Source organism: Glycine soja, chromosome 4 (genome assembly GCF_004193775.1).
Source record: "Glycine soja cultivar W05 chromosome 4, ASM419377v2, whole genome shotgun sequence".
In the NCBI taxonomy this organism is placed as follows: Eukaryota; Viridiplantae; Streptophyta; class Magnoliopsida; order Fabales; family Fabaceae; genus Glycine; species Glycine soja.
In genome coordinates this window covers 1,758,463-1,773,617 of record NC_041005.1, presented here as the reverse complement: position 1 = coordinate 1,773,617, position 15,155 = coordinate 1,758,463, and the positions used below count along the sequence as shown (strand labels likewise).

The 15,155-nt window shown below is 32.3% G+C and overlaps 1 protein-coding gene and 1 pseudogene across 1 annotated transcript; both read right to left on the bottom strand.

Moving 5' to 3' along the window:
* Positions 1–2,518: 2,518 nt before the first annotated feature.
* LOC114408558 (CO(2)-response secreted protease-like) lies at positions 2,519–6,287 on the bottom strand. The gene is made up of 9 exons (XM_028371649.1): positions 5,949–6,287; positions 5,610–5,866; positions 5,344–5,455; positions 4,578–5,097; positions 4,196–4,296; positions 3,750–3,995; positions 3,527–3,641; positions 3,229–3,439; positions 2,519–3,126 (listed from the first exon to the last, which is right to left on the bottom strand). Exons 1-9 carry the CDS (start codon positions 6,140–6,142, stop codon positions 2,573–2,575), a joined length of 2,310 nt encoding a protein of 769 aa, XP_028227450.1. The 5' UTR covers positions 6,143–6,287; the 3' UTR covers positions 2,519–2,572.
* Positions 6,288–9,042: 2,755 nt separating this feature from the next.
* On the bottom strand, positions 9,043–13,136 carry LOC114408559 (annotated as a pseudogene).
* Positions 13,137–15,155: the final 2,019 nt, after the last annotated feature.

Below are 15,155 nucleotides of genomic sequence, written 5' to 3'. Positions count from 1 at the left end.
ATTACCCGTTAAGCACTCAGTCCATGAAAAGTGAGACATTTGAAGATATAGTATTAGTATCCAGCCATACAGAAAATTTTGTTGTTGGTGCCAGCCAGCACATATTCGATAACTAAAACTGGAGGTTGCAACGAGTTAGTAACATGTAATGCAACATGTCAAGGTTATATAAACACCATTTTATATGGCAGTTAAAGCTTGGAAATGCATGCTATCAATCAAAGTCATTATATAGGAATTCAGGTAGGGGAAAGAAGCTCCTTGGCCGCATTACTCTAGCTTGCTAATTACAAGACTCTTTTAGAAATTAAGTGCCATTTTAGTTTACAGTTTTAATGGAATAGGTTTTCAATAAAATTAATTTAAATACATAAATATAATTACCCAATATAAATACATAAATTAATTTAATGAACGCGGTAACCATGTCGCCATTCGATTCAGATGAGCCAGAAAGATTCCTTAGCCTAGCTAGGCAGTAAAACATTTTCAATTTTGAAAAATACATTAGGGGTATATAGTATTTAATAATTATAACGATAACCTGCACTATCACTGTATCACGCACATTTGGCCTTTGTTATCATGCCATGTCCGTGGCTTTGAGCCAGAACCATTAACATGATAATGTTTGAAAATTAAAAATAAAGTTTCTTTTATAATTTTACTGTATTAATTCTTATCACTAAATATGAGAATTTTACTGTATTAAATCTTATAGTTTTCTTTTACAAAAATAAAGTTGCTAATTTTAAGATATGGTTGCTTGTTTTTTTCTTTTTTTCTTACTATCGAAAGAAATCTATCTATCATGTTGGATTGCTTAAAATTAAATTTAATTGCTTCTAGAAGTAATGGTGACTTATGATTAAAAAAAATCTTGAATTAATTAAAATAATTGAACTAAAATTTTAATTAAAACACGTATAAAAGTGAGTCATTTAACTTTTGCTTAAATTATACCATTCATTGAAATAAAATATGTGTGAATGATTTAAATATGATGTGACATTCGGAAAGTCAATTAATATAATGTGATATTGTAAAAGTTAATTTATGATAGAATTTAAATATTCACCGGCCAATACCTTTCATTTTAGTTTATCAAACAGTTTCCTTAATAAAAAAAATAAGAAACTCAAAAGGAGTTATTTAAATTATACCCATTTGAGTTGCTTTAAAAAAATTACTCGATTAGATTCCTTAAATGTATTTCCTTTCTCCGAATCTCTAATGGTTTTTGCATTTGCAATTTGTGAGTATATAAATTTGGAGAAATATTGGCGTGTCACAAAGAATTAAATGTATTTTTTGTAAATTTTATTATTTAAGTTTTCAAATTTTCAATTTTTATACATTTTAAAACTATTAACATGTCACAAAGAATTAAAGTACAATAAAATTTACCATTAACTCAAAAATATTTTATATGTATATTTTTCACCAATTCCTAAATTTATTAGAAGAAAAATTACATGAATAATGAAAAAATAATTTGGCATGCAATGTATTTATATTTACATTTACATTTTTTTCTATTTCTCTCCACCTTCTCATTATATATATTACGTCTATTATTTTCTATTGTTATTTTTTTTCTCTATCTCTCTCCTCTTTAATTCCACCTCGATCAATTCAATCTAAAATGGGGTGTAGAATTAAAATTACTCTAATAGCATAATACTTCCCTTGATTGGCTTCTAACTTCTACTGCCCACTAATTAATTGGAGCATACTAAAATGGCATAGACAGGAAAAGTACTCTTCAAGTTAAAGTAACATAAATAAGAGGTAATGATAGGGTATTTAAAATAAATAATGATTTGTGTATTATTATATTTTGCTAGAAATCTATCTTTTATGACATCTAAGGAGTTTGTGCATGAAGCATGAAATTGGTATTGAATTACCAACGGTGTAAAAACTAAGGTTACTTCCATCCAACTATGACATTAATGTAATTGAAACACGTTTTTTTTAATATTTTTTAAAAGCAAATATTGAATTTATTATTTGAAACCAAAACTAAGTACAAGATGTATTAGTTTGACAGCAGGAAATTTCTAAATAATTTAATATACAACATCAGTGCACCCGACAAATATAGCCCCAAACATTCCGCTTTGCAAAGTGAAACGTTTGCGTTCTGTATTAAGCTGGGTCAAAAGGCCTGTGAGTAAGTTAGAACTAATTTTACTTGTAAATATGGTATAACAAAGTAGGTCAGCTTACCTGTAAAAAAAAATAGCATATTTGAGGAGCTGAAACTACAATTAATTAAATTAAGACAAATGTTGATTGGTGTCTAAAAGATATTGGTTAAAAAACTTAAAAATGCTTTGATTGAAAAGTGAAAAATTACTTTGTTTATTTTTATTTTTTTTTACGTTCTCTTATGATTTACACAACTACTTTTTCTTTTAATTTCTTAATTAATATCCTAAGGAAACTAGTTATAACATCTTTAAATTAAAATAGAGGGAAAATGAATAAGAAATAATAAAGACTAGAGAGTAGCTGGACACCATGAAGAATTTAGTTTGCATTTTATTCATTGTTACTTTTAATTTCACTATTTAGTTAATACAAATGGACTTCGAACTATATATTTGCCGTTACTCCAAGTGATAGATCCAAACAAATCTTTCCTCAAGGAGGCCTTTGGTGCGAAAATAACTTGGTAGCTTAATTTTTTACTACTTTTCGTAAACTGAAGTTTATTTGGAGTCACTTTGACAAATACTCCTTTGGGAGCTTCGACAACGGCAGAGTACACTGTTTCATCTTCTTCGGCAACGTTTGTGACAGTTCTGCTCACGACCACGTTTGCTTTGCCAGTGAAGTTTACTGCTATGGAAGGGTAGTTGATGTTGGATATGAGATCAGAGGTGGAATCCTTGGGGCAATTGAAATTATCGGGGACAGTTCCGGAGATGACCTTAACCGTGGTTAGGTTATGACCAGTGTAACACAAATAGTTCAAGTAATCAACGGTGTTAGTTTCATAAACTAGCCCTGGTTGCAATGGTTTAGATGTTGTAATTTCCCCTGCTCCATAGTCATAGGGTGTGGCTATCGACCCTGAATCCGTTGTTATGGGAGCCTTCAAGTTGTCATTTTGAATTGCTGCATATTTATAGAAAGATATGAGTTGCTATGATACATTGTTAAATCACATTACTTAGATCACATTTACATTGGTCATTATTTATTTATAAAATGCTTGACCAGAAGTCATGATGGCAGATTTGATTGCAGAGGCACTCCAAGAGGGGTTCTGTGTTTTCACACTGCATACAAGCCCTGAAACATGTGGAGTAGCCATGGAAGTTCCTGAGATTATGTTGTATAGTGAGGGCTTTCTTCCTTTTGGAACCTCTGATGTGTCATCTCCTATCCATGCAGCGAGAATGTTCACTCCCGGTGCGGCAATATCAGGCTACAAAGAAAGAAAGCATGTTTTATTTAGTGTTGAGCTTGGATAGTTTATTATGATATGTATGATCTTATTATCATCATATCATACCTTGAGAATATTGCTTGAAAGCGTTGAAGGCCCTCTTGATGAAAAGAAACCCACCACGGGAGCAGGCTTATAATCAGGAACTGTAACTGTAGCTAGTATTGTTCCCACTGGATTGCTTTATATTATTATATGTACAGACAATTAAAAGAAAATAACTAGTGATCAAAGCAAATTCCAAAACTAACAACCAATGTTTGCTTCTTTCAGGTGCCAATATCGTTACCTGGTTGAATTGATATACTGCAGGAGTGCGACGCCATCTTTTGAACTTATCTCTGTTGCCGGGAAGTCCACATAATTAAATGCTACTGATCCATCTTGATCAGTAATATGAGCCAGACCAATTCCTCCTGCCGCTTTCACTATGTTAATTTTTTCCATAGTTATATATTTCGGATCCTTTTTGCCATCGCAAATCACAATCTTCCCTTTGACTTTATTTCTATCTAATGAATTTGGGTGGCATTTTCTGCATGTAACAAATCATTTAATCTTTTACCGAGAGGTTTTGGGTTTTAAATATAACTGATGAAACACATGTTTGTTATTCCTCAGTTGATTACTTGATTTTAAGGTGTCCAATTCAAAACCATGAATGTTTTTTGAGTATCAGATTCTGATGATCGGTTGTTAAAGATTTTTCATAGCTCGTAGATTTTGCGTACATACCTTGCTGTACCTAAGTTGGCTCTTTTTGCCTTGGCAGACTCACCATATACCATTGGATACTCGGGAGAATTTGAAAGAGGGGAGAAATTAATGGCTCTGCCCTGAAGTTTAATAATTATCATTGATGAGCAAAGATGACATTAATTAGTTGCAACCGATTTAAAATATAAATTAAACAAGAATAATAAAAGTACAAAATTGTGATGAAAATACATTAAAAAAAATGAAGTATTTTTTAAATTAAGAACACATAAGATAATGCATTAAATATATTTAACTAATAATACTTTTTTTTTCAGAATGTAATTTTATAGCTATACCTGAAAAATAAAGAAAAATATATAAAGTTCGAATTTACAATTCAATTGAATTGGATATGTACCTTGACGACGTGGTTAGTACCCAAGACGACGTTGGACTGAAGATCCCGATCGATGGTGGAAGCTGCAACGGTTAAAATCCAAGGTGCATCGTTTACAACTGAGTACTTGAGAGGTCCGGCATTCCCAGCGGCGCAGACCACCAAGATGCCGCGCTGCACGGCGTGGAATGCTCCAATAGCAATCGTGTCGGATGTCAACTTTGGTCGGGAAAGAGGTAATACGCCCAGCGATAGCGACAACACATCCACTCCGTCGGCAATGGCATCATCAAACGCCGCCAGGATGGCTGATCCACGACACCCATTCCTATAACACACTTTGTAAACTGCCAATCTTGACTCGGGGGACCCACCCTTCGCGGTCCCCGTGGCTAGACCATAGAACGATGCGTTGCTCACAGCCACACACACCGCCGTTGACGCCACGTGGGTCCCATGTCCGTTCGAATCCCTTGGCGTTTTGTCATTGTCATCATTCTTCCCATCAGGGTCAGGGTAAAACCTTGCGCCAATTAGCTTCCTAATCAATACAAAGCTAACCGTTACTCTATTGGCATCGGACCCACTAGTCCACTACACATAAATAGGATTGATTGAAAAGCTTAGTAACGTAAACAAGAAAGAGTTAATCATGTAAGGTGGTTGTGATTTATCATTTATTCACCCGTCTTGTTGGAAATCACCTTTTACTAATAATAGTAACGTTCGCCTTTATATATTTAATGATTATGGTTTCACATCCTATATGTCACATTTTACTAATTACCTGTTACAATTAGAGGAATTGAAGTCTTTTGATGTCATGCAGGTGCCTTTCCACCGGGATGGAACAGGACCAAAACCCTCGTCGCTAAAACTCGCCGCCTCTGGCCATATACCTGAAATTAATAATCCCCTTTTTTTGTATATATTAACATTTTTAAAAATGATGAAATATATATATACATACATATATATATATATATATATGTGTGTGTGTGTGTGTGTATTACTTGGTAAATTAATATCATGTTTTTTCTAATTATGGACAACCTGTGTCTAAGATGCCAAGAATGACGTCTGAGGAGGAAGAAGAACTGGACTCCGTATTTGGTTTGGTGTCAATATTGACACGAGTTTGGCTTTTGAGGAAATCCCAGGAACGTGTTGTGTGGAGCTTCAGAATGGGGTCAGGGAAAACAGACACCACACCAGGTTTCTGAGAAATTGAGTTTGCCTCCTCTTTCGATAGACGAGCTGCGAATCCTGAGAAACCATGCTTGTAGTTCCGTACTATGGCATTCTCATTTCTTCAATATTCATTCACACAAAATATAGGAGTAATTAAACATATCATCAAATTAATTAATGTCCACATAATAATATATGTACCTTTTTAGCACTGAATTCAGAATCTGAACGTGGTCATTCCGAAGATAAGCATTTGTTGAATCCGCGGCTCCCATATAGACGATATAAACTTCTTTACGGTTAGTGTCATCGTTACTTCCATTCCCTGCTGACACTCCAAGAAACAGCAAGAGAGTGTAGAATAAAGGCAACAAAAGTGTATTATTTCCTTTCATGTTAATTAACACTTTGTTGCACTCAGTGTGCTTCGCACCACCCTCACATGTTATTTATAATGCAATCGGTCTAGTTCATTTGGTGCACAATTGTGTCAGCACTTAGCAGCGATTGTGATTTTTTTTTTTATGGTGAAAGAAACGCTACAATCTGCGATGGTAAACTTATAACATTCGTATTCCTTATGAGCACTGCTATTACCCGTTAAGCACTCAATTCATGCAACGTAAGACATTTGAAGATATAGTATTGGTAGCTAGCCATACAGGAAATTTTGTTAGTTGGTGCCGGCCAGCATATATTCGATAACTAAAACTAGAGGTTGCAACATTTAGTAACATGTAATGCAACATGTCAAGATTAGATAAATACCATTATATTATAACAGTTAAAGCTAATTGGCAATATATGCTATCAATCAAAGTCATTATAAAGGAGTTAAGGTAGGGGAAAGAAGCTCTTGGCTGTATTACTCTAGCTCGCTAATTACACGATTCTTTTAGAAATTAAGTGTCCTTTTTAGTTTACAGTTTTTATAGAATTGGTTTTAATAAAATTAATTTAAATATAATTACCCAATGAACGCGGTAACCATGTCGCCATGCGATTCAGCTGAGCGAAAAAAGATTCCTTAATAATTACGAGTACAGTAATTAATAATTATAATTATGACCAGCACCGTACCATATCAATGTATCACACACATTTGACCTTTGTGATCATGGCATGTCCGTGGCTTTGAGCCAGAATTAATTTTGAAAATAAAGTTTCTTTTATAATTTTACTGTATTAAATCTTATAATTTTTTATCACCAAATATGTGAATAAATTATTATGAAATTATTTCAACTTAATCAATGATATGATTTACAACATATGAAGATTAGGGATTGTTTCAAGAAACTAAAAATAAAAATAGAAAAAGAATTGCCAAAAAAGACCTTGAACTTAAATGCAAAAAAGAAAAATAGACCTAACTATGTGACGATGACGGCACATGTCAACACATGAGTGAATTAGATGATATGAAACATTGGTGCAATGCAAGTTATTTACAACTTGCACCAAAGGAATGTCCTATCCGATTTCGTATTTAAATTCATTCTTTGTGTTTTGTAGTATAAATATTTTTCTTCTTCTTTTGGAGCAAAGATTCAGTGACATTTTTTACTAATGAATCAACTCGTCATATGATGCCCTGTTTTAAGCCCATTGGAATGGATTTAACCTATTTGAGGAGAATTTAGGGTGTTTATAGCTGAACTAAATTGTTTGTAAATTGTTAAATTGATTTAAAAAAATTGAAAACTGCTTAAATTGAAAATTACCAAAATAATTCTTTTTTTAAAAAAGTTATATATTTAGTGGTTTGATTTAATTTTTGGATTTTGATACGAACAAATTATATATTATAATTATATTTTTATTGTGATAATTAGTAATAAGTATTAAGTAATTTATTAATTTTCTTTTATTTTATAATGAAGATGTATATTTTATTTTTATATATTAAAAAGAATTTATTAATAATGTTAAAAAAATAATATTAAATATCAATTGATATACAAATTATTATTATGTTAAAATAATTGATAATATCATTTTATATTAATGTTAAATAGAAGTAAAAATAATAATTTTTAATTAAAATATATTAAACAAAATTTAATAAAATTAATAAATTCATTTTTAAAATAACATAAACTTAATTGATAGATTTTAAATTATGATAATATGTTAAAAATATAAAAATAATGTCAAATCAAATTGAATCAAACAATAATTTAAAATTAGTTTTATTTAATTTGAATTTGGTATTCTATTATAACCAAATCAAATCGTACTGCAAACATCCATAAACTAAAGGAACTGAAGGTGTTAGTGTGCGTAATAAGTGTGCTTTCTCAAATCAGTCTTCAAGTGATGGAGTTGGATGTACATTATTGCTCTGCATAAGTGCATAACCGCATAGATATGGCTGACAGGTAGCTAGTGTTTTAGATTAATTAATTAAGGATATCGCTAATTAGTATTCTTATCTAGGATATTAATTAAGAAATTAAAAATAAAAATATTTATTATATAAATGATAAGAGAACATAAAAAAAAAATCACGAGTAACATAAATTTTTTGTCTCCTAATAATATTTTTATTTTAAGTTCCACTAGCATTTGTCATTAATTAATAAGTAACAAAATGTCTTAATTAATTGAGTTGAATATCAAATATCAATGGTATTGGTATGTCAATATTTCAAATGTTAAGAGACTTACATCGCAATAACAACGATGATGAGAGGCATGTAAGGAGAGGCAGCACCTTTGTTTACAAAGCTTATTGGATATATGAGGCGTTTGGTATGCTGGAATAACATAATGAAAATATCTACAATTATATCGGAGCAATACGTATTAATCGTATGAAAATGAAAATAAGATATATCTGGGTGTTTAAATCACAATTTTTTGGGCACGCTAGTATCAGTTGGTACACCGTTAATAATGGCGGTGAAACATCCAGATCTTTTCTTTTTTTTTTTTCTGAATGAACATCTAGATCTAGACATCTAGTTGCACCATCCAGCTGCTGCTGGTGAGTCTTTTTTCAAAGTATTCCCCTCTCTTTATATTTTTTTTATCGTCAATTATATTCTTTTATTTTGTTAAACATATTTTGATAAAATATATATCATTCATCAAATTAAAAAAAAAAAGAGTAAAAGGCATTATCATAATTTTAAAAATGAAATTATTTAAAAAATTCAAATTTCAACCTCAAATTAAAGGAATCATAATTATTGTGTAAAAAAAAGAGTAAAATATACTATCATAAATTAAAAAAAGAAAAAGAGGAAAACAAATTGTAAGTACAAATTTAATCTTTATCAAATAAGTTTCAAATTATTGGGATAAGTTTTTAAAAGGCAAAATACATTAAATTAAATAGAAAATGAGAACATATTACACAAAAATGTTTCCCGTCGCTCACAATTTGCCATGATAACAAAAAAGAAGAAGAAAGATCTGTTTCATCTTCTTCACCAACGTTTGTGACAGTTCTACTCACGTTCACGGCTCTTTTGCCACTGAAGTTTATTGCTATGGAAGGGTAGTTGATGTTAGAGACATGATCAGAGCTCAAATCCTTGGGGCAATTGAAATTATGAGGGACAGTTTTGGAGATGACTTTGACCGCGGTTACGTTGAATCCAATGTAACACAAGAAGTTCAAGTAGTCAATGGTGCTGGTTTCATAAACTAGTCCTGGTTGCAATGGTTCAGATGTTGCCATTTCCCCTACTCCATAGTCATAAGGTGTGGCTACCGACCCTTATCCCGTTGTTATGGGAGCCTTCAAGTTGTTGCTTTGAATTGCTGCATATATATAGAAAGATAGGAGTTGAGACATCGCTATATCACATTACTTAATGAATAATCAAATGGGTGACCTGAAGTCATGATGACATATTTAATTGCGGATGCACTCCAAGTGGGCTTCCGTGTTTTGACACTGCTTGCAAGCCCCGAAACATGTGGGCAAGCCATGGAATTCCTTGAGATTATGTTGTATAGTGAGGGCTTTTATTTCTTCCTTTGGGTACCTCTTCTGTACGTGCCATTTTCAATCCATGCAGCAAGAATGTTAACTCCGGGTGCTGCAATATCAGGCTACAAAGAAAGAAAGAAAGGAGGTTCTGTTTAGTGTTGAGCATTTAGGATATACTTTATCATGATATGTATAATTTTATCATTATACTGTACCTTGAGAATATTGCTTGAAAGCGATGAAGGCCCTCTTGATGAAAAGTTTGGCACCAGGGGAGCAGGCTTAGAATCAAGAACTGTTGTTGTTGGTAGAATTGTTGCCACTGGATTGCTTTATATTATTATATATATGCACAAACAATTGAAAAAAAATAACCCGTACGTGATCAAACGAGATTCTAAAATTGACCAAAAATGTTTGCTTCTTTCAAGTGTCATCCTTACCTGGTTGAATTGATGTACTGTAGGATTGTGATGCCATCTTTTGAGCTTATCACTGTTGCTGGGAAGTCCCCATAATTTGATGCTATTGCTCCATTTTGATCAGTAATATGAACCAGGCCTATTCCTCCTACCGCTTTCACCGTGATAACTTTTTTTCTAGTTGAATATTTATCATTTTTGCCTTCACAGACCACAATCTTCCCTTTGACTTTATTCACATCTAATGAATTTGGATGGCATTGTCTGCATTTAACAAATGATTTAATTTTTTGCTTAGAGGTTTTGAGTTGTGACAGATAACTGATGAAAAACATGTTTGTTATTCCTTAGTTGATTACTTGATTCTAAGTTGTCCAATTTAAAGGTTTTTGAGCTTCTGATATATTGCTAAGCTTTTCATATAGGTCGTAGATTTTGCATACATGCTTTGCTTCAGCTAAGCTGGTGCTATTCGCCTTGGCTGACTCTCACTGGATACTTCGGAGAATTTGAAAGGGGGATAGATTTATAGCTCTGCCCTGAAGTTTAATAATTTTCAAAGATGACATTAGTTGTACTGTACCCATTTAAAACAAAAACAAGAAAATAAAAGTATTAAATTGTGATGAAAAAAAAACATCAATACTTTTTAAGTAATTAAAAACGCATAATATGATGTATTAATATTATTTAACTAATGATACTTTCAAAACATTCATAGGCTAATTCGTAAAATGAATTATTTTTTCATCTGATTCCCTTTTTCGAGAAGGATAAAAATTATATCCTTTTCTTTTGAGTTTATCAACAAAAAAATTGATTTACAAAATATAATGTATAAATTGGTTATAAAGCAATTGATTGAATCTTTTACAAAAATAAAATAAAATAAATGTAAAGGGGAAGAAAAAATTAAAGTCCAAAAGTTGATTCATAAAACATATCGTATAAATTGGCTATAGATTGTTATTAGAGAAACTACGTTATGCTTCGAGAATTTTATACTGATATTATCAAATTAAAAATAATTACATACCATAAATTTCTTGACTCCAAGATTAATTATAATAAAAATGATTTTTGTTTGATTAATGATATTTTTTTTACTTTTACATAACATAAGCATTAAAATATTACTATTATATTATATTGTAGTTTTCTATTTATGTGAGTCAAGGATATCTCAACCACTAGAGGGAGATTAATTTCTTCTTAAATTTAAAGATCATTAAAATAAATTTTGTTTCTTTCAAGAGAATCTTCTTCATTCAAATGGTAAGAAATTGAAGTCTCACAACACAGTTTACTTATTCAATTCAGTATGTACCTTGATGATTTTGTTAACACCCAAGACGACGTTGGACTGAAAATCCCGATCAATGGTGGAAGCTGCAACGGTTAAAATCCAAGGCGCGTCATTAACAAGCGTGTACGAGCTTGGTCCATCGTTCCCAACAAAGCACACAACGAGGATGCCACGCTCCACAGCGTGGAATGCTCCAATCGCAATTGGATCGGACGTCAAGTCGGGTCGAAACCCAGTGGATGCACCCAACGACACCGACAACACATCCACTCCGTCCTCAATGGCATCGTCAAGTGCGGCAAGAATGGCTTACCCACGACACCCAAAGTTAGAACATCATAGTAAGATGCATTACTCACAGCGGCACCAACCCACTAGAATCCCTTGCCATGTTGTCGCCCCCTTCATTAGGGTCCACGTAATACCTTGCGCCAATTAGCTTCCTATCCATTCAAACGTAAAAGGATAAAGATGTTCGGCCACTTTTATGCTATTAAACATTTTGAAAGAAAAGTATAAATATGATTTAATAAGGACTAAGGAAAAAAAGATAAAAGAGAAAAAAGTGAATACAAAAGCAATCCATTACTCTAGAGGGAGTGACCCACACCACATGAATAGGGTTGAAAAGCTTAATAACGGGAACAAGAGTTAATCAATTAATATGGCTGTGTTGTGATTTATATATCATTTATTCACCCGTCTTGTTGGAAGAATTACCATACAGGTGGGGCTGTGGATCTTTTTACCTGTTACAATTGGAGGAATTGAAGTCTTGCGATTTCATGCATGGAGGTGCCTTTCCAATGAGATGGAACAGGACCCATATATACCCTTGTCGCTAAAACTCGCCGCCTCTGGCCATATACCTGAAATGTTACGTTTTTGTATTAACATTTTTGAAATATTTGGTAATTGTTAGGATATCAATAATCAATTAATCATCAATAAAGTCCACAATTATAAATATGATTGTTTTTTAATTATTGATAACCTGTGTCTAAGATACCAATGACGGAAGAAGATTTGGAGACCGTATTTGGTTTGGTGTCAATTTTGACGTGAGTTTGGTATTTGAGGAAATCCCAGGACCGTGTTGTGTGGAGCTTCAGAACTGGATCAGGGAAAACAGACACCACACCAGGTTTGTGAGCAATTGAGGTTGCCTCCTCTTTTGATAGACGAGCTGCGAACCCTTAGAAACCATGCTTGTAGTTCCGAACTAGACCATTCTCATTCCTTCAATTCATTCGAGCATATCAATCATCAAATGGCTTGAAATATGTTTTTGATTTTTAATAAATATATCATTTTTATATTTTTATTTTATTTTAAGTTTTTAATAAAATAGTAATTTTATTTTTATCATTAATATTTTATTTTAATATATGATAAATTAATGAATCTTATGTTTATTTTAAAAAAAATACAAAATTAAATATTTATTAAGATAAAAATTATATTTAAGTCTTAATTAATTGATATCACATAATAATATTTGTAATTACGTACCTAGTAGCACTGAATTGATAACCTGAGCGTGGTCATTCCGAAAGTAAGCTGCATTGGTTGAATCCGCGGCTCCCATGTACACGATATAAACTTCTTTACGGTTCGTGTCATCGTTACCAACTAATCCCTGCCGATGACCTTTGTACTCCAAGAAACAGCAAGAGAGTGTAGAATAAATTCAACAAAAGTGTATTAATGCCTTTCATGTTAACACTTTGTTGCACTCAGTGTGCTTAATTTGCAGCACCATCACATGTTATTTATATTGCAATCGGTCTTGTTCATTCGGTGCTCAATTATGTCAGCAATCAGCAGCGATTGTGATTTACTGTTTAAGAAAAGCTACAATCAGCGATGGTGGAATTGTTGCATGCTTATTCCTATATGGCTGCCTACTATATCTACAAACCTACTATATATTGTAGAATCATCTAAAGATTTAATAGGCAGCCGTATAGGAAAAATCTGTACTTGGTACCAAGCACCATATAATCGACAACTAAGAGTGAAGGCAGCAACCAGTTAGTAACATGTCAAGTTATATATATATAGTGTTCTTATGGCTCGTTAGGATTAATTTTGAAGTAAAAAAAAATATTCCATTCTATCTCAAAAGAAATTTGTTGTTCGATTTGAAAATAATATTTAAACTAAACTAATATAATCTTAAATTTGTAGTTTGATTTCACTACAAGAAAACTCTGAACATAGCGTTGGTCTCGGTACTTACGGCTATGTCGTGATGCCAATTTTGAAAGCAACCTTTGTTAATGTAGTAGACATGATTGACAAAGGTTGCATGACATAGACCTGGAAGCAGGCAAAGAAGAAGCTCTTCTTGCGCAAAGCGAGAAACTAGTTGTTGCTTATGGTCGCCATAGCAGCTCTGCTCGCTTTCCAATCAGGGTAAATTAAGAAACTCTGAGTTTGTGGCAATTACAATACGACACTGAAAATTATTTCATAGCTTGTAGGCAGAGAACTCATTATTCGAGATGTGAAAAGGTTCTACATTTTAAAGACGGGCTATGCTCCTTCCGGGATTATGGGTGAACATGAACTAAGGTACGTTCTAAATAGCCACTTGAGTTTTAGGGACCGTTTACTTTGCGGTCTCTGCTTCGGTTGCTGATCCAAATAGGGACCGATTTATGTAATTTAGCGACTGATTTTGTTTGTGTTTAAAGGACGTTTTTCTTGTAGTAGTGTCCACCTCTTATTGATATTTCCCCTTTGTTATTTGATTGGTAGCTAATAAACATATTCGAACAGAAACGATTGCAATTTGCGTGAGCATCTTTTTTTATATTGCAGATGTAGTTAAGCTCAACTTACATGAAACAAATCATCCACTCTCTCCTCATGTTTGTTATGAAATATATTGTGTGGTTAGTTTTTATAGATTTGTTTGGTTCAAAAGATGTTTGGTTTTCATTCATAATGCAATGGCTAGAATGTATTCTGGCTTTCAAGATTAATTTGGGGGTAAAGATGATGTTTAGCATAAGTGATTCATAATGCATCCTGCGTACTCTGCATTCTGGGCTGACAGATTTTTTTTACTGTTAAAATAATAATCTAAACGCAAACAAACAAAATGCAACTTATTAAAAAAAAAAAAAAAACATAATGCATTACTTCTGCTTTTGGTTTTTTCCTACCAAAATGTAATTTGCAAAAATTAGCCTGGAAACTTTTTCTTGCAAAATATGAAAAGCATCAGAAATTTTTAAATTCAAATTTTATTTTGTTCAAAATACATTTTAAATATCAATAAGGTCAACTTTAAAGTAAATATTATCAGCTTCTAAATTCAATTACCCTCTGATTAAGTAGACCACAGACTAAACTTTTATATGACGCAAACAGTCAAACTGTTCCAGTTACAGCAGTCGAAAACTAACATTTCCAGATTTCCTTATATCATGGAATCACAGCCCCCTTACCTTGTACAAGTTCTGTTAAAAATCCATCTTTTAGTTTGCAAGTACAATTGATTTACCAACTGGTATTAAAAACTGAGGTTGCATCCATCCAGCTATGACATTAATGTAAATTGAATCAAGTTTCTTTTTTGTATTAAGCTGTGACAAAAGTCGCATGAATAAGTTGGAAGTTGGAACAAATTTTGAGTGAAATGGAAAAAAAATAATATTTGAGAAGCTAAAACTATAATTAAATTAAAATAGAGGGCAAATGAATAATAAATAATCAAGACTGCGGAG